Below are 20,997 nucleotides of genomic sequence, written 5' to 3' on the forward strand. Positions count from 1 at the left end.
GAGTGCAGTAGACCATCACAGATATGCTGTATGCCCATGAAAAGCAAGGGTCAGAGTTGAGGGCTCAATTCCATCAAACTTGCAGCCGCACATGTACATTTCTACCCTCGGTCAAATACAATCACAGAAAGGTTTTCGATTAATGTTATAATGCGAAGTATACTCACCTCACAGCTCTGACCAGATCTCACAATAAGACACATCCGTAATTTGTAAGCAAAGACACTGAATAATAGCAAATAACCTTTTTGATTAAATCCTGTCATGACAGTGTGTTATAATAACAATTTTTTTTTTTTTACCATTTCCCCCAATTCCCCCCCAACCATCTCCTATGTCTAATGGTGGAATACTGGTCACAAATCTACTACATGTAGAGACGCCATGAATGACACATCAATCAGCATTATCATACTTAATCAATAGAGTGAATTTTCCCTATTTCTATGTCAAACCAGATTATTTCTCCCAATTTTTCACAGCACCTTATAAGGTGATCATCTGGCAAACTGCCCAGAGGAAGTTGTCAAACAGACTTAATATGGGAAAAGAACACAAGCAACCACATTCCCTTTCCACACAAGTAAAACCATTTGGTAAAATAAGTAGGAAACGGTGTGTGTGTTGGTGGTGGGAGCCTGGGGGGATAATATATTGCAATTGTTTGTTTCAAATCTGAGATAATGGACATGACAGGATATTTTACCGTGATGTTAAGTCTGCAACAGTCAGCCTGTCTGTATCTCTATGTCTCTCAACGGTAATACTGGGGACCCACTGTTCATGATGGATTTCAGTCCATCTGAACATCAATAAGACACCATTTACCTTAAGCTTTTACTTGAACCTTTACATTGTATGGGAGTAATGTGCATTAAACATCTACTGCCCACTTAAAAAGCTCTGGGACTAGTTGATGAGCAGATCTCCATAACAACCCCACATCAGCTGAACAACGTCAGCCCTCCTACATCTTATCTGGCGTGGCAGAAAAGTTGCAGACCCTTGTTTTATTGTTTCCATCAGAGTTCTACACGAAACTCTATCTATTTTCATCATTGGGTTGATGTATGACAGGACACACTAATCACAGTATCTATAAATAACCACAATCTCAGGCAGACAACAGGCCAGCTGTAAGAGACAGAAACCATCTCCTGCTATAATCCACCTCCCTGTATAACTCACAACCCAGGACCATTTTTCAAAGGTGATATTCACATTCACAAGATTTTATACAGACTCGACGTCTTGGGGCAGTTTCCTGGACCAAAAAGCATGTTCAATTCTGCATTTTATTCCAGGACATTTTTATTCATTTAACTAGGCAAGTCGGTTAAGAACAAATTCTTATTTACAATGACAGCCTACAGGGGAAATGTGGGTTAACTGCCTTGTTCAGGGGCAGAATGACAGACTTTACCTTGTCAGCTCAGGGATTTGATCCAAGAACCTTTCAGTTACAGGCCCAATGCTCTAACCACTAGGCTACCTGCCACCCTTAAGCTTAACCTGTGTCCAGGAATCTGCACCCTTGTGTCAATGACACAGGTTGGTATGATATCAGGAAATGTGAATCATACACTCACATAGGCCTAAAAATAATAAAGTAGAACTTTATAGAACTCTGCAACAACATTTATTGTATTATTTTTAGCTGCCACAGCACATGCTAATAGACCCTGATATAGCCATAGATAGCCTATTGGGTAATGGGGTGACCTGTGTTGAATCCACATCCATATCTATCAGAGCATGGCTCATCTCTCACAGACCTAATAATACCAGTATCTGGGGGAATCCTCTGCATACAGATAGTGATGACAGTGAGGCTTCTAGGCACCTAAAGCTGTATCGGTACCCATTGGATGCAGTGATCACAATATAGTGGCTATATCCAGGAATGCCAAAGTTCCAAAAGCTGGGCCTAAAATACTGTTAAAGAGATTTAACTAAATATTTTGCTGTGACTCTTATGTGGATGATGTTAACAATATTTGTTGGTCTGATGTGATTAATAATTATTGATAAACATCCACCTGTTAAGAAACTGACTGTTAGAACTGTTAAGGCTCCATGGATTGATGAGGAATTAAAAAATTGTATGGTTAAAAGAGATGGGGCAAAAGGAGTGGGTAATAAGTCTGGCTGCATACCTGACTTACTGCAAATTGAGAAATGATGTGAATAAACTCAACAAAAAGGAGAAGAAACTGTATTATGAAGCCAAGATCAATAACATAAAGAATGATGGAAAAAACTTTGAAGTACTTTAAATTAAATTATGGGCAGAAAGACACATTCAACTCCATCTTACATCAAATCAGATGGCTTATTCATCACAAAACCATTTGATGTTGCCAATTATTTTAATGATGTCACGCCCTGACCATAGTTTGCTTTGTATGTTTCTATGTTTTGTTTGGTCAGGGTGTGATCTGAGTGGGCATTCTATGTTGTATGTCTGGTTTGTCTGTTTCTGTGTTTGGCCTGATATGGTTCTCAATCAGAGGCAGGTGTTAGTCATTGTCTCTGATTGGGAACCATATTTAGGTAGCCTGTTTTGTCATTGTGGGTTGTGGGTGATTGTCTATGTTAGTTGCTTGTGTCAGCACATTTCTTATATAGCTTCTTGTTCGTTTATTGTTTTGTATAGTTTGTTCAGTGTTCTCTGTTTATTAAATTCATGATGAACATATACCACGCTGCATTTTGGTCCTCCGATCCTTCCAACTACTCCTCCTCAGACAGCGGAGGACGACGAGCGTGACAAATGATTACTTTATTGGCAAAGTGGGCAAACTTAGGCAGGAAATGCCAACAACGAACAGTGAGCCACCACATTCATGCATAAAAAACTAATAATGAAAGAAAAGCATTGCAAGTTTGAATTTTGTAAAGTTAGTGTGGGAGAGGTGGGAAAATTATTGTTATCGATCAATAATGACAAACCTCCTGGCATTGACAACTTAGATGGAAAGCTACTGAGGATGGTAGCTGACTCTATAGACTACTATCTGTCATATCTTTAATCTGAGCCTAGAGGAAAGTCTTTATCCTCAGGCCTGGACAGAAGCCAAAGTAATTCCACTACCCAAGAGTGGCCTTTACTGGTTCTAACAGCAGACCTATACCCTTGCTGCCAGCTCTTAGCATACTGTTGGGAAAAAATAGTGTTTGACCAAATACAATGCTATATCTCTGTAAACAAATAAACAACAGACTTTCAGCATTCTTATAGAGAAGGGCACTCAACATGTACTGCACTGACACAAATGACTGATAATTGGTTGAAAGAAATTGATAATAAGAAGATTGTGGGAGCTGTAGTGTTAGATTTCAGTGCAGCCTTTGATATTATTGACCATAACCTGCTGTTGAAAAAACATGTGTTGTGGCTTTTCAACCTCTGACATATTGTGGTTTCAGAGCTATCTAACGGAACTCAAAGGGTTTTCTTTAATGGAAGCTTCTCTAATGTCAAACATGTAAAGTGTGGTATACCGCAGGGCAGCTCTCTATGCCCTCTACTCTTTTCTATTTTTACCAATGATCTGCCACTGGCATTAAACACAAAGCATGTGGGACCATGTATGCTGATGATTCAACCCTTTCCGCATCAGGAACCACAGCTAATGAAGTCACTGAAACCCTTAACAAGGAGTTGCAGTCTATTTTGGAATGGGTGGCCAGTAATAAACAGGTCCTGAACATCTCTAAAACTAAGAGCATTGTATTTGGTACAAATCATTCCCTAAGTTCTAGACCTCAGCTGAATCTGGTAATGAATGGTGTGGCTGTTGAACAAGTTGAGGAGACTAAATTACATGGCGTTACCTTAGATTGTAAACTGTCATGGTCAAAACATATAGATTCAATGGTTGTAAAGATTGGGAGAGGTCTGTCCATAATAAAGAGATGATCTGCTTTTTTGACATCACACTCCACAAAGCAAGTTCTGCAGGCTCTAGTTTTGTCTTATTTTGATTATTGTCCAGTCATGTGGTCGAGTGTTGCAACGAAAGACCTAGTTAAGCTGCAGCTGGCCCAGAACGGAGCAGCACATCTTGCTCTTCATTGTAATTAGAAGGCTGATATCAATACTATGCATGCCAGTCTCTCTTGGCTAAGAGTTGAGGGGAGACTGACTGCATCACTTCTTTTTATAAGAAACATTAATGTGTTGAAAATCCCCAATTGTTTTCATAGTCAACTTACACACAGTTCTGACACACACACTTACCACACCAGACATGCCACCAGGGGTCTTTTCACAGTTCCCAAATCCAGAACAAATTCAAGAAAGCATACAGTATTATATAGAGCCATTATTACATTGAACTCTGTTCCATCTCACATTGCTGAAATAAATAATAAATCTGGTTTCAACAAACAGATAAAGCAACACCTCACGGCACAACGTCTCTCCCCTATTTGACCTAGATAGTTTGGGTGTATGTATTGATATGTAGGCTACGTGTGCCTTTAAAACATTTTTTATGTAGTTCTGTCCTTGAGCTGTTCTTGTCTATTAATGTTTTGTATTATGTCACGTTTCATGTTTTGTGTGAACCCCAGGAAGAGTAGCTGCTGCTTTTGCAACAGCTAATGGGGATCCTAATAAAATACCAAAATAACCACATACAGGCACACACACTGCCAATACACATGCACTATACTAACCAAAAATATTATCCATTTCTTACTTTGTGTTGAATGTGAGTTACTTTGTGCAAGATAGCTGTTACAGCATGTTCTCCACTCACTGACTATCATCTTCCAGTGGAGTAGGGGTTTCATGCAAGCCATTTATTAGTGGTGGCCTGATTGAACATGTTGGAGCCAGGCAGCACATAGTGTCTCACACTGGGGATGCTGAGGAGCTATAGAAACATCTGATGTGGCCTTGAGTGGAGGAGGCAGCCTCTCATATCCTCTCCCTGGATTGACAGAACAACTACTGTGAGTGAGGGGGAAGTGACAGGTCAATGACTCACATGAGCAGAGTCAAAGGGTTTTTAGTGGGATTCTCACAAATGAGACTAAATGATCTGGACCAAGATTGTATGAAAACACTGAAGACGCCATTGACCTCCAGAAACCCATCAGTCCATCTATGACATGTTGGTGATCACAGTCCACCAATGCAACCATCCTGTGCAAACCAATAGATAATGGACCTCTCTGAATCATACCTCACAACCCAGGTCTGCTCTCCATTGCAATCAATGAGGGAAAAAACATAGACAACATGGATTTTAACTGGGCTTTTATCAAACCGGATGAGTGAATGTAATTCTAGTACTATTTATTTTTACTGACTTTTGCAGACTTGTGTTGGGATTAATATTAGCTGTCAGTTGTATGTTAAGGCAAGGCATCACAGGCTGAAATGATATGTTTGCATCTGCCTATCAATTTTGAGATTTGTTGCTATTTTGGTCCATTAATATTAGTACTTTCAAAAGTAAACCTAAAGATGTCAAAATCTTGATGAAAATGTATATTTTCTTTAGTTTATCATACTACCGCCAGCAACATTTTATGATTTTAACCACTTTAAAATGGACATACAACCATAATTTCAAAGCTCACTACATTGAATTACACATATTTTAAAAGACAATTTCATAGAGAATGTAACAAAATGTACTATATGTAGTAACTTACTTTGAAAAGATGGAGATTGGGTCTAAATAGGTAATTTGGCGTTTGCTAGTCTGAATTCAGTGTAGGCTACTTGTCTTTAACTGCCAGCCATTTCCCGAAAATAAGACTCTTCCCACATGACAACTAATTTTACTCAGCTCCAAAAGCATATACATTCATCAAATTTTGTGTGGTTATGCTTAGATATATTCTTGAGACTTGTTGATATGTTATCCATGTTTTATTCTATGTTGTCCATTTTCTTTAGAAAAAGGTGGCAAAAAGGCATTTTATGTACATGTCTTTAGTATTTTACAAATAGAAAGATGAAAAAATAATTTATCCCCAATCTGCTCTTAAGTGTGTCTTAAAGAGCAACTCTGCCACTTTTCAACCTCATAATTATATTTCCAGTACTAAACCAGTGTCTACATGTGAAAACTGCACATTTTTCGACGTTTTGTAAAAAATTATATAACATTTTCAAAGTTATACCCGATGACATCACCAAAGGTTAAAACATTTTAAAAACAGTGAATTTGAAACACTATGAGATTTGCGGTATTGTGGGGCGCAAGAAAATACCCTCTCTCTGTTTAGAGGGACATTGCAGGTTTTGAAAATCACCTTTTTTACATTTAATCCTACCCTGTGATGTTACAGACAAGCTTTTTTATGACCTTTCTTTTTATCTTTTTAACCACAGATCATATAAACTCACAATTTTCAGATATTTAGACACTGGACTGGTGCTGGAGATAATGAACATAAGGTTAAAAAGTGGCATAATTGGCCTTTAACAAAATTAAACCAAAGTATTAGGCTGATTTGTGATTAAGGCATAAGTGTCCCAAAAAAATGTTTTTACAGGATATGCAAATATGCACATAATTCATTAGTTATTAACTCATTTGCTAATTTTAATACAATATTTCGGGCAAAAAATATATTTGTATCTACATTCAACTGGTAAAAGTTGATTGTGATATGATTAAGGGGGGACGGGGGACTTTTTGATAACCGTGTAAATCTCTCTCTAAATGACGTGCATGAGCATGCAGGGATTTGCAATCTTGCATGATGTCTACTTTGATACTAATTAGCGTTCTCTAATCTGAGAGTAAATAGAGCCGAATATATTGATAGAAGTCGCCTTGTCCTAGAGAGATTTACATGATTATCAAAACATCCCGCCCGGGTAAGCCTACACGAAACATAGCCCTTATTTTAAGTGTTGCAGAAATCCCCAATGAGAAAATGAATGGCGAAAAAACGATTAGAACCATTTCCCTGTTTGACTGCTAGGTTTTGGGAGGGTATTATGATGCCTCCACTGTGGGGCTATATCTGCAACATGCCAATTTTATGGAAACACATCTCTGGCGGTTTAAAGGCGTTATTGTTTTTAATGCGAATTTTGAATATTTGCATGAAAATATGTGGCCAATTGGATGGAATCCTAGCTAATGTTTGTATGTTTTGACCCTCAAGTGATATGCCAAGATTATTTTACAGTTAATCTAGCAGGTTTTTTACACTAGCTGGTTTTATATAAATATTATAACAAAAATGCTCAAAATATTACCAGATAAATTATATTAATGGGCTGTAATAATAAAAAAATATATGTAACGCTGCATTAATGTGCTAGTCGGAACTAGGAGACTCGAAAATGTCCGACTTAATAACCAACCAGTTAGCACAAGTCGCACATTTCCATGTTTCCTAGTTCCGACTAGCACGTGAACGCGGCATAGTTATTTGAGGAAAGTGAGCTGGGAACAGTAGAGACGTAGCGTGGGTTGATAAACAAACAGTCAAACTTTACTCGGCACGGCTGTGCTGTGACTGGGTCAGAGATGGTAGGAGATAGTGACGGAGAAGAAAATGAAGCAAGTATGGAGCATAGTGGTACAAATAGAGGTGGGAGTAGAAAATATAAAAATACAAAGAAAACTGGAGAGAAAGGGAGTGGTGGTTTGAAGGGGTGGGAGAGGTCAATGGAGGCAGATATGAAGAAGAAAAGGAAGTTTGAGCAGAGCAACATAGTTGCTAACACCAACGGCAGTTCGGAGGTAGAGTGCCGAGGAAGGGCAAGATAGGTCGCGAGGGGAGTATAAAGTGATTCTGAAGTTTAGGGAGGAAGGGAAAGTTGGGGGGTTAGGTTGACGGCTGTAATAAAATAGTTGATTGGGGAAGTTGTCAACAGTTGTCAACGCTAAAGTGTTAAGAGATGGCAGCTTGTTGGTGTTCTGTAAGGACATGGCGCAGAGGGAAAAAGCTCTGAGTGAAGCAAATAGGGTGGTGTCGAGCAGCAGAGGTGATCAAGCAGGGAAGCAGTGGATTAAAGGGGTGATAACAGGAGTGCCTGTGAGTGTTAGCAAGTGACAACTTGAGACGAGGCGTTCTAGTAAATATTCAAAGATGGCAAGCAACAAGGGATGGAGTTAGGGTAGATAGGCTCTCTATTCTGTTACACTTCAAGGACCGGGTACTGCCAAATAAAGTAACCATAGGATATATGTGTTATTATAAACTGGGTGGTTTGAGCCCTGATTGTTGATTGGCTGACAGCCGTTGTATATCAGACTGTATACCACGGGTACAACAACACCTTTCTTTTAACTGCTCTAATTACATTGGTAAGCAGTTTATAATAGCAATAAGGCACCTCTGGGATTTGTGATATATGGCCAATATACCATGGCTAAGGGCTGTGTCCAGACATTCCGTGTTGCGTCGTGACTAAGAACAGCCCTTAGCCTGGGTATATTAGCCATATACCACAACCCTTCTGGCCTTGTTGCCTAATTATGTGAGGGCTCATATACCGAAGCCTTTAAGATGTTAGAACTGCCAGAGGTTTGGGCATTAGGCAACAGCCTGTAAAGAGAAAAAGAGGTGTGCCAGGTGTGGGGGGGAACATGAGTATGGCAAGTGTGGGGATGGTGTACAACCAAAGTGCTGCAGCTGTGTGGGTGCTCATGTGGCATATGGTGGGTGTGAGGCAATGTAGCAGGCAGTGGAGGTGCAGCAAGTGAGAGTGGAGAGATGGGTGTCATGCTGAGGCAGTGAGGGTGGTCTAGGGAGATACAGCTTCAAGGGAGAGATGGGTAGGACCATCTAGACTGGGGATTAGGGGGCAGGTGGGGGCGATATGGTATACATAGATAAGAGAAAGCTGGTGACATTCATAGCAGGTGACATTTACTGCTAAAATAGAAAAACAGAGGATTCAGCTTATAGTGAAAGCGGCTGGGAGATATGAGTATGACAGGGTTGAAATGGGAAGAGGTTCGAGGTAAGGTAAGTGTAAGACGGTGCTAAATGTGATGCGCTGTCTGACAGGGAAGGAGTGGGGGGGGGTGAGCGTTCCTTTTTGAGGACCATGTATGTTGCATCGATCCGATCTGTAATAGACTATGGTAGCATAGCGTATGGTTCGGCAGCCCAAACCTTATTGGAAAGGCTAGATGTTATGCAGGGGCAAGGACTCAGAATATGTAGTGGGGTGTTTCGGACCTCCCCAGTGGCTGCACTACAGGCGGAGATGGGGGATTTGCCATTGCAGATTAGGAGACAGCAGCAATTCATTATTGGGTCAACCTACAGGGACATGGGGTGTTTCATTCTGCAAAAGGGATTTTACAGGCATGATGGAAAACATGAGCGAGCACAGAACACGAGCTTTGGGTGGGTAATACCCAGGCGAGGGAGGTGGGACTGTATGCAAGAGAGTTTAGTCCAACGGTACCTATTCCTGTAAATCCACCATGGCTACTCCCACCTCCAGTAGTTGATCTAGAAGTGTTGGAGAGACTACAGAAAGATAGGATTAGTGTTAATCCATCTTATTTGTTTAATAGATATATGCATACTGTGTATCAGGATTTGGTGGCCATTTACACAGATCATTCAAAAGATCCAAGAACAGAACGTACTGGGTCAGCATTTGAAGTGCAGGAATGTGGGGTGGCAGTCAGGAAATGTATTTCAGATCATCTGGTTGTATATATGGCAGAGCTGATGGCCATACTGTTGGCCTTGCAGTGTGTGGAGTAAGTCAAGCCAGACAGAGTAGTTATTTGCTCTGATTCAAGTGCAGTGTTGATGAGTCTGCAGTCCTTTAGCTCACGTAGCAGACAAGACCTACTTTATGATGTACTACAAACCCATGGCAGGATTAAACAGATGGGTATACAGATAAGATTTACTTTGTTCCCAGCCAGTGGAGGCTCCTGAGGTGAAGACTGCTCATAATAATGGCTGGAACGGAGCAAATGGAGGATTTACCACGAGCCTGTCCTCCTCAATTAAGGTACCACCAACCTCCTGTGGTCCCAGCCCATGTGGGGGTGGAGGGGAACTAGGTAGTTGATGTACCCGCTAAACAAGCACTTAGTAGTGGGGATGTTGTAGTTTCAATGAGCAAGGCAGAGGAAAAAGACTGATATGGACAGCGATGGTGCAGAGATGGCAGGAGCAGTGAAGTAGAGATACTAAGGGCAGGCATTTATTTAAAGTATCAGAGGGAACGAGAGAGACTGAGATCCAGTATGAGGGAGAAGGGGATACAGAAAAGTAGTTTATAGAGTATATTGAGTAGAACGTCATTAGATATAGTCTCAAATGTAATCTTTTTTTAAGAGCAACGGGGCTGGCAGGTAGGATTTACTTTCTCTTGGTCTCTGGCCCACACCCCAGTACAGTAGGTGGTGGTAAGACACAATAACATTGGATGCCAACCGCTGATAAACCCCACCGAAGAAGATAGGTTTGTCAGACGTTACTACAACCACAAGGTCGAAATTGGCTATCACAAAACGTGTCTTAATTTAAGGTTAGGCATAATGTTAGCAGGGTGGTTAGGGTTCAAATACGATTTTTTTTTCAGATACATTTTTAAAATACGCTGTGGTAACTAGTGAGGGCCGAAAGATCGGGAAGAAAAATGGATTTCCGGAGTCTCTCCAACCAATAAGCGCATTCCACATGCGGACACCGAGCACAGCATTCAGAGCATGCGAAAGGGTAGTGAACAAATGCGATTGGTGCTGATGGGGATAGCAATGAATCCGCAGCAGCACACAAGAACAAATAGACAGCGGACATCCACGAAGGCTGTACTTGTCAGACCTACCGCGTAACCACTTGCTATCCAACTACAGAGACGCATTTTTTTTGTTATTGCTCCTTCAAAAAATGAAATAGTTTTGATGGTGGTATGAATTATCCGTATTTCATGGTTGTCTGGAACATTGTAGCTAACCGGCGAATTTGACGGGGGAAGGCATCGGTCTCCTAACAAGTGTGAGCACTAACAGGCACAATTTTCATTGCACGTTAGGTTATTTAGTGTTTGGGAAAACAAATACATTTCAAGATATTCGAATGAATTTTTGGCAGCGTGAGTTTGGGGAAAACACAAAATAAGTGAGTAATCAGTGGGGTTGTCGAGGTTTCAGCTAACGTTAGCGAGCTAGTGTGTCACCTCGCGCAGATACTCACCATGGAGAACGCTCACACAAAGACGGTGGAGGAAGTTTACAGCCATTTCAACGTGAACGAAAGCACAGGTCTAGGTTTAGACCAGGTGAAGAGGCAGCGGGAAAAATGGGGACCTAACGGTGAGTAACATGTTGCTGAAATGTGATATCCCTTTCCTGGCCACACGGTGTACGGCCTGTTAGCTAGTTAGCCTGCTAAACTATCGCTACGCCGCTGGCATTCTTCAGCAACCGGCTTGTTTGAACGAATTGCTGACGTCACGAACATGTACAGTCTCGTGTGTTGAAACAATTTCAGTGAACGAACTAAAGCAAAATTCTGTACATTTTAAAGTGGTCAGCCTGTTCTAAACGATGTTAAGTATGTCTTATGTTTGTCCTCCAGTCCACGTCAATTTAGATGTATTTTCCCCTTTGAAACTCTTATTTGTAATCAGAAACTTAATTTTCGGTTGTAACCTATCTCTCTCACTGTTGTCCTATTTCCGGTGTGGTATCCATTGGATGAATCGCAGAATTGCCTGCTGAGGAGGGTAAGTAAATCGTTCTATTTTTTTTTGTTAATTTACTTTTTCTAGGTATCCAATTATTTGGATGCAATCAAACCCTCTATTTTCTTTTCTTAGGAAAGTCTTTATGGGAACTGGTAGCTGAACAGTTTGGAGATCTACTTGTGAGGATTCTTCTTCTTGCAGCCTGCATATCCTTTGTAAGTATATAATTACTCTCCATTTATTGAAATGAGGATGATGGTATGCTTCATATGTCCAGAATAAGTGTATGAGTGTAATTGTTGCGGAACACACAAATCCCCTCTAGGGCAGATGGCATCTAGGGCAGATGGCACTGAAGAGGGTTTTCTTAAGAAATTGCAAGCCCCTGTGTCTCCATTAGGCCTTGTACCCATAGCTCCAACATCATGTCGGTTTTGTATGGTATCTGACTGTCTATTCCGGTGAAAATGTGACGTTAAACTGGCATTCATCCAATAATTTAGGGATAATTGGTTGTTGCACCTACTTGTAATGTCATTACATCCTAGTCTGCTATGTTGAGAACATCATTGATGGAGATTGAGTTTCTAGTTGTTAGTGAGTCACTGGTCATCAGCCATTTTCTTGCACCTGTTTGGAGCCTCCTTTTCCTGCTGTTGCCCAATTATGCCTAATTTACTCCTTTTAGGCCCCATCATATCCCTTCTATTGAAGTCCTTCAGGGGAAGCAGTTGATCTGGACATAAACAATGTTTGTGTTATGTCACAAGTGGCCTCACTAGTGGTGATCCTGGTGAGTGCCAAGTTCACCTCTCTGTGACCCCATTTCCCTTCCTGTTGGCTTGTATTCAATGCCACATCACTGTAGATATCACCAGCAGCGGGGACAGTCACACACAGTGATGTTCAGGAATCTAGCCTGTAAATCACATCCAGCAGTGGCCGGGTCTCTCTCACACACACACAAGAGTCCTAAACGTGCTTGAGCTGTCAAGATGTTCAAATTTTCATTGGCATTTGTTGCAATAGGCTCTACCTCTAACTGGGTGAGGAGGAGAATCCTAGTATATGACACATTTCTAGTTCTGGCCTAGATTCTGATTGAGGAGACAAATTACTTCTGAACCTGTTGTTCTGAAATAGTCTTTGAGCAACAATAGACCCCTTCACTGGATAAGATTTTATGATATGGGACTGATGCTGTCATTATGCTGAACACGTTTACTAATACGTGGTAGTGAGAGGCTTTCAATCCTCTATTCATTGCGCAAATGAGTCATATTATTGACTGTTAGCGCCAGAGAGCTTGACAAGGATAATTAGGTGGGCTCTGAGTTAATGATGCTGAGGCCTCTGTGGTGTACTCCACTGCCTGAGAGCAGAGCCTATCTCCCTGTTCATGATTGACTGTCGGAGACATTAAAATAAGAGGATGTGTTTTTTTAACCTCTTCATTCAAAGAAGTGGTCATTCCATAGCATACACGTTCAAGCTTGGTCTTTATGAGCACTGTTGTGTTGGAAGCCACTGCTCCAGCCCTTTAAAGTGTAGCCTAGTTTGAGATTTATAGGAACATTTTCAGTAATTTCTACCGTTGTTCCCTCTATCTCCAAGTCATTTCTGAGGTAAAATAGTTGGGCCTCATCAGATGAAATTGCTGATATTCTGTTATGTAATGTGGTTATTCAAACCACTGGTTTAAACCCATGCATCCTATTTCAGTGGCTGAGAAGGACTTAATGGAAATGAACACCACTTTAAAGAGCAGTCACTCGCTGTTGAGAGGACAAAATGCTTTGCTAGAAACTGGATGCCTGAACAGGGTAGAGTTGTGTGGTGCTTTGAATGTGAACTACATGTATTAGAAATGGCATGTTCAAGATTAGATTTGATTGATGTAGCTGAAAGTTCTGCAGCTGACATAACAATTAGGCGTTTGATGGGCTTGTGCTGACAATCACACTTTCAGCCCTGACGAGCATTGTCACTCTCCAACGGCTACTTTTCACCCAAATTGAATTACTTACTGTTACCAAGCGATTGCCTTTGCTCTGGTTTTGCAATAGTGCTCCAGGCTCTGTTATCTTGACCCTTGCCTCTGGCTCACCTCATCTCCGCTACACCCTAAAGCTGGTATGACTGAGACATTGATATCTGCAACTGCAGGGCATAATATGAATGTATTGCTGTCTGATTGTTTGCCTGTTTCTCCTGTTTTAGGTGCTGGCCTGGTTCGAGGAGGGAGAGGAGACCATCACAGCCTTCGTGGAGCCTTTTGTAATTTTGCTGATTCTGATAGCAAATGCCATTGTGGGTGTCTGGCAGGTAAGCAGATCTTTTTTACAACCTTTTTCTTTTAATATGGTCAACTTAGTTATTTTTTTGGTTTGATAGACTGTCACACCCTAAGAGGAATATAATTAATAGTAGTAGGCCTAGCTTATGATAGGATCAGGCCATATCTGCAGATAACTGATTTCATCACTCACTATAAACTGAAGGAATTGATTGTGTGTATGAGGAAGAAGCTGAAATTATGTACAAATTGTAGAAAAGCTGTTTTTCCTCTGGCTGGTTTAATGAGAGTTTCTTGGTCACTCCAGTTAATGACAACCATTAGTTGCCTGTGATTGCTCACTGAGCTGATTCCACTGATGGCAGGGATTAGATCCCAGGAAGATGGTTTGAAGGGATCCCTGTGGATGTCCTCTTGCTAAGTTAAACGCCTGCCTGCCCAAACCGATCCGCAGAACCACAGGGAGAGAAAATGCCATGAACAAAAAAAGTTAAAAATAGAACCAAGCTTAGAGCGGAACCAAAGGCTATTCTTCTCAGTCCCTTATGGCACAGGAGAATGAACATATACACTTGGCATATAGCTAGGCCTATACAGTGCCTTTGGAAAGTATTCAGACCCCTTGAATTTTTCCACATTTTGTTACGTTACAGCCGTATTCAAAAATGTATTACTTTTTTTTATCATCAATCTACACACTACCCCATAATGACAAGGCAACATTATTATTTTTAACAAATGTACATTTTACATAAGTATTCAGATTTACTCAGTACTTTGTTGAAGCACCATTGTCAGCGGTTACAGCATCAAGTCTTCTTGGGTATGATGCTACAAGCTTGGCACACCTGTATTTGTGGAGTATCTCCCATTTCGTCTCTGCAGATCCTCACTAGCTCTGTCAGTTTGGATGGGTAGAGTTGCTGCACAGCTATTTTCAGGTCTCCAGAGATGTTAAATCGGGTTCAAGTCTGGGCTCTGGCTGGGCCACTCAAGGAATATTCAGAGACTTGTCCCGAAGCCACTAATGCGTTGTCTTGGCTGTGTGCTTAGGGTTGTTGGAAGGTGAACCTTCACCCCAGTTTGAGGTCCTAAGCACTCTGGAGCAAGTTTTAATCAAGGATCTCTGTACTTTTCACTGTTCATCTTTCCCTTGATCCTGACTAGTCTCCCAGTCCTGCCAAAGAATTCAACCTTGGTTTCATCGGACCAGAGCATCTTGTTTCTCATGGTTTAAGAGTCCTTTAGGTGCCTTTTGGCAAACTACAAGCGGGCTGTGGTGGCTTCCATCTGGTCACTCTACCATAAAGGCCTGATTGGTGGAGTGCTGCAGGGATGGGAGAACCTTCCAGAAGGACAACCATCTCCACAGAGGAACTCTGGAACTTTGTCAGAGTGACCATCGGGTTCTTGGTCAACTCCTTGACTTGACAAGGCCCTTCTCCCCCAATTGCTCAGTTTGGCCGGGAGGCCAACTCTAGGAAGAGTCTTGGATGATCCAAACTTCTTCCATTTAAGAATGATAGAGGCCACTGTGTTCTTGGGGACCTTCAATGCTGCAGACATTTTTTGGTACCCTTCCCCAGATCTGTGCCATGACACAATCCTGTCTCGGAGCTCTACGGACAATTCCTTCGACCTCATGGCATGGTTTTTGCCCTGACATCCACTGTCAACTGTGGGCCCTTTATATAGACAGGTGTGTGCCTTTCAAATCATGTCCAATCAATTGAATTTAGCACAGGTGGACTCCAAGTTGTAGAAACATCAAGGAGGATCCATGGAAACAGGATGCACCTGTGCTCAATTTCTAATAGCAAAGGGTTTGAATACTTATGAAATTAAGGCATCTGTTTTTTTACCTTTAATACATTTGCAAAAATTTTAAACTGTTTTTACTTTGTCATAATGGGGTATTTTGTGTAGATTGCTGAGGATTTTTTTTGTATTTACAATGTGGAAAAGGGAAGGGGTCTGAATAATTTCTGAATGCACTGTATGCATCAATCAACACACAATATCCCATGATGACAAAGCCAAAAATTAATTTAGACATTTTAGCAAATGTATTAAAATAAAGACTCCTTATTTACATATGTATTCAGACCCGTTGCTACTGTATGAGACTCGAAATTGAGCTCAGGTGTATCCTGTTTCCATTGATCATCCTTGATCTTCAACTTGGTTGGAGTCTATTTCCATATTAATGCCCATGATTTTTGAATGAGATGTTCGACGAGCAGGTGTCCACATACTTTTGGTCATGTAGTGTGTGTGAATACAGCACGTTTCTATGATCGGTGGTAAAAAAAAATATATATATATATATATATATATATATATATATATATATATATATATATATATATATATATATATATATATATATATATATATATATAATCAAACTCAGCAAAAATAGAAACGTCCTCTCACTGTCAACTGCACTTGTTTTCAGCAAACTTAACATGTGTAAATATTTGTATGAACATAAGATTAAGCTACTGAGACATACACTGAACAAGTTCCACAGACATGTGACTAACAGAAATGGAATAATGTGTCCCTGAACATTAGGGGGGGGGGGGTCAGTATCTGGATTAAGTACTGCAGTGCATCTCCTCCTCATGGACTGTACCAGATTTGCCAGTTCCAGCTGTGAGATGTTACCCCGCTCTTCCATCAAGGCACCTGCAAGTTCATGGACATTTCTGGGGGGAATGGCCCTAGCCCTCACCCTCCGATCCAACAGGTCCCAGACGTGCTCAATGGGATTGAGATCCAGGCTTTTCGCTGGCCATGGCAGAACACTGACATTCCTCCGTTGCAGGAAATCACGCACAGACCGAGCAGTATGGCTGGTGGCATTGTCATGCTGGAGTGTCATGTCAGGATGAGCCTGCAGGAAGGGTACCACATGAGGGAAGAGGAGGTCTTCCCTGTAATGCACAGCGTTGAGATTGCCTGCAATGACAACAAGCTCAGTCCGATGATGCTGTGACACACCAACCCAGACCATGACGGACCCTCCACCTCCAAATCGATCCTGCTCCAGAGTACAGGCCTCGGTGTAACGCTCATTCCTTCGACGATAAACGAAAATCCCACCATCACCCCTGGTGAGACAAAACCGCGACTCGTCAGTGAAGAGCACTTTTAGCCAGTCCTGTCTGGTCCAGCGACGGTGGGTTTGTGCCCATAGGTGACGTTGTTGCCGGTGAGGACCTGCCTTACAACAGGCCTACAAGCCCTCAGTCCAGCCTCTCTCAGCCTATTGCGGACAGTCTGAGCACTGATGGAGGGATTGTGCTTTCCTGGTGTAACTCGGGCAGTTGTTGTTGCCAACCTGTACCTGTCCCGCAGGTGTGATGTTTGGATGTACCGATCCTGTGCAGGTGTTGTTACACGTGATCTGCCACTGCGAGGACGATCAGCTGTCTGTCCTGTCTCCCTGTAGCGCTGTCTTAAGCGTCTCGCAGTACGGACATTGCAATTTATTGCCCAGGCCACACCTATAGTCCTCATGCCTTCTTGCAGCATGCCTAAGGCATGTTCACGCAGATGAGCAGGGACCCTGTGCATCTTTCTTTTGGTGTTTTTCAGAGTCAGGAGAAAGGCCGCTTTAGTGTCCTAAGTTTTCATAACTGTGACCTTAATTACCTACCGTCTATAAGCTGTTAGTGTCTTAACGACCGTTCCACAGGTGCATGTTCACTGTACTGAGCGGCAGAGGTGTGTTCAGTGGCAGTGTGAACTGTGCAGCCGATTGTTCTCAAATGAGAGCCGAGAAGGGGCTTGGTGTGAATTACAATGAGTCTTTTTGAAATGTGGGTAATCTCATTTACATCCTGCACATTAAGAAAAATACTTGGCTCTCAATTAGAGGTTTGTCCTAACCACAGTATCCAGGGTGTATTCTGAATTGAATGACTCACCACAGGGTTCTATGGCTAGAGACAGATTTCATTCTCTTGGTTGAGGAATATATTAGAAATCCACAGTTTGGCATGATGCAAAAGCCATATGGCAAGAAAGACTTCTGTACTAAACTCCATTAGTCAATGACACCATTGACCAAAAATATATAACTAGCTAAACAGACATACTGTATGGACCTGCTTTAATGGGATTCCTTCCAGCTCTGGGTGCACATTTGCTCAACAGGACACTCTTTCTAGTCATCTTATCACCTCTAAATCTTGTTGCCATGCGCACGGCGGGTGCTAGGAGTCCCTGTGCCCATCGAGCAGCGATCCGCTCTTGCCTCTGCTCCGACTCGGATTGAATAAGAAAGCAGAAAGGTAATTAGGTTGTGTGCCTCCAAGCCTGCTCCTGCTTCCAAGGTGCACACAGCCAAATCAATAATCCATCCTGTCCATGACTGGCCACTTGACCGCCTTGGGCTTTGCCAGAAGTCTAGGGGAAACAACAAGTAGAGAGACATACCCGTACAACGATACAGGTTGTGTCATTGAGGCTTTTTTTTTACCCCTAAAAGGACCCAAGCGTGAGGAGGAAAAACTTGGCATGTGGGTGGAAAAGGGGGGGCATGGTGTTTCAGGCCAGTCAGGGTAATGAATGGAGACTAAAATAAAACCAAGGAGGAGAAAGTGGGATGAGGGTTTCTGCATTAGTGAGAAACTAAGGCAGGGAGGGATAATAGCCTCTTTTCTCTCTGCTCCTGGCCTGGGGACTCCAGTGGGATGTTTGCGCTATCTTTAGCCTGAATGGGGCGTTATCTAGTTAGATCTGGAGTTTTACAATGACAACTCAATACAGGCTACTCCTTTCTCATAACCAAAGTTTTACTATCCAACTCCATTCCCCTCTGCATCTAGGGATTTCTTGACACTGGGAGCTAAAGTAAAATTTATCTTGTATCTCGACTAGAGTGACTGGAATCATACGTGTTCCACAATTCTTGCAGTACCTTAAACATCTGTAGGTTTCCAGTGCTTTTTCTGACTTGGGTTTAAGTGACACAAGCTTGTTTGAACAGCTGGGGCTAAAAAACCTTGGTTAGTGAGTTATAAAGCGTCAAAGCTCATTAGACCTAATTCATCCCTTCGAGACAGACAGACAGCAGCAGCACAGGTGTGTCCGAGTACTCCAGCATTGCACATATTGATGACTAATAGTCCTGCTAGAGTAAAGGAACTAATCTGAATGTCCCGTAACAAAAAAGGGATGGAATGACAAGGCTGAATTCATTGGGTTTATGTCATACCTTTTCATGTGAGGATCCCACTGTACTACTGAGTAATGTGTGTGTGACTCGCCTTTCTCTACCATTGTGCTAGCCCCATGAGCAGTAGAGAATAACTAGAGTGAAGTCAAGCTTTCTTGACTCAATCTAGCAAAACCATGTTCTGTAGAACTGCACACACTGTGCTCCAGGGGAGGACTATGCAGTTAATTACTTTTCCACTTTATGCAGTCAGCAGTGAGTTGGTAAGAAGAATGGTTATTGTGGATCACTAATCTTTAATTAAGTTGATCAAACTGTATAAGAGATCTATAGGCTAATCACATTGTGTATTTTCCCTTGAGCAAAAGTTAATGTACTTAGCTGACAACACCATTTACACAGCCATGATTCAACCGACTGACTAACTTATAAACGTAATGACTAGGGCTTTAAATTAGTATTTGTGCATTCAGGAAATATTCAGACCCCTTGGCATTTTCCACATTTTTACATTACAGCCTGATTGTAAAATGCTGACTTTTAACTACACACAAAACCCCATAATGGCAAAGTGAAAACAGGTTTAGAATTTTTTGCAAATGTATTGGGGGGAAAAAAAGAAATACCTTATTTACATAAGTATTCAGACCCTTTGCTAGGAGACTCAAAATTGAGCTCAGGCGTATCCTGTTTCCATTGATCATCCTTGATGTATCAACAACTTGATTGGAGTCCACTTGTGGTAAATTCAATTGATTAGACATGATTTGGAAAGGCACATACCTGTCTATATAAGGTCCCACAGTTGACAGTGCATGTCAGAGAAAAACCAGGCCATAGGATTGTCTCGAGTTAGATTTGCAGAAGGCTACGAAAACATTTCTGCAGCACTGAAGGTCCCTAAAAACACAGTGAACTCCATCATTCTTAAATGGAAGAAGTTTGAAACCACCAAGCCAAACTGAGCAATCGGGGGAGAAGGGCCTTAGTGAGGGAGGTGGCCAAGAACCCGATAGTCACTCTGATAGAGCTTTAGAGTTCCTCTATGGTAATGGGAGAACCTTCCAGAAGGACAACCATCTCTGCAGCACTCCATCAATCAGGCCTGTATGGTAGTGGCCAGGCGGAAGCCACTCCTCAGTAAAAGGCACTTGACAGCCCGCTTGGAGTTTGCCAAAAGGCATCTAAAGGACTCTGACCGCAAGAAATAATATTCTCGTCTGATGAAACAAGACTAAACTCTTTGGCCTGAATCTTAAGTTTCACTTCTGGAGGAAACCTGGCACCATCCCTACGGCGAAGCATGGTGGTGGCAGCATCATGCTGTGGGGATGTTTTTCAGAGGCAGGGACTGGGAGACTAGTCAGGGTCGAGGCAAAGATGAACAGAGCTAAGTACAGAGAGATTCTTGATGAAAACCTGCTCCAGAGCGCTCAGGACCTCAGACTGGGGGCGAAGGTTCACCTTCCAACCGGACAACAACCCTAAGCACACAGCCAAGACAATGCAGGAGTGGCTTCGGGACAAGTCTCTGAATATTCCTTGAGTGGCCCAGCCAGAGCCCGGACTTGAACCCGATCGAACATCTCTGGAGAGACCTGAAAATAGCTGTGCAGCAATTCTCCCCATCCATCCTGACCGAGCTTGAGCGGATCTGTAGAGAAAAATGGGAGAAACTCCCCAAATACAGGTGTGCCAAGCATGTGGTGTCATACCCAAGAAGATTCGACGCTGTAATAACTGCCAATGGTGCTTCAACAAAGTACTGAGTTAAGGGTCTGAATACCTACGGTGGCATGAAAAAGTATGTGGACCCTTTGGAATTTCATGGATCTCTGCATAAATTGGTCATAAAATTTGATC

At 42.0% G+C, this 20,997-nt stretch overlaps 1 protein-coding gene across 2 annotated transcripts in view; it reads left to right on the forward strand.

Annotated features, from left to right (window-relative positions):
• The first annotated feature begins 11,060 nt into the window (after positions 1-11,060).
• The window catches only part of LOC111961687 (sarcoplasmic/endoplasmic reticulum calcium ATPase 2), a 56,519-nt gene continuing 46,582 nt past the window's right edge, over positions 11,061-20,997 (forward strand). For both annotated transcript variants that reach the window (XM_023984138.2, XM_023984137.2), the window contains exons 1-4: positions 11,061-11,276; positions 11,672-11,689; positions 11,783-11,865; positions 13,871-13,975. In XM_023984138.2, coding sequence (XP_023839906.1) covers positions 11,159-11,276; positions 11,672-11,689; positions 11,783-11,865; positions 13,871-13,975 — 324 coding nt within the window. In that variant the 5' untranslated portion in view covers positions 11,061-11,158. The remainder of the gene's footprint in view (positions 11,277-11,671; positions 11,690-11,782; positions 11,866-13,870; positions 13,976-20,997) is intronic.

Source organism: Salvelinus sp. IW2-2015, linkage group LG4q.1:29 (assembly GCF_002910315.2).
Source record: "Salvelinus sp. IW2-2015 linkage group LG4q.1:29, ASM291031v2, whole genome shotgun sequence".
NCBI classification, from domain to species: domain Eukaryota; kingdom Metazoa; phylum Chordata; class Actinopteri; order Salmoniformes; family Salmonidae; genus Salvelinus; species Salvelinus sp. IW2-2015.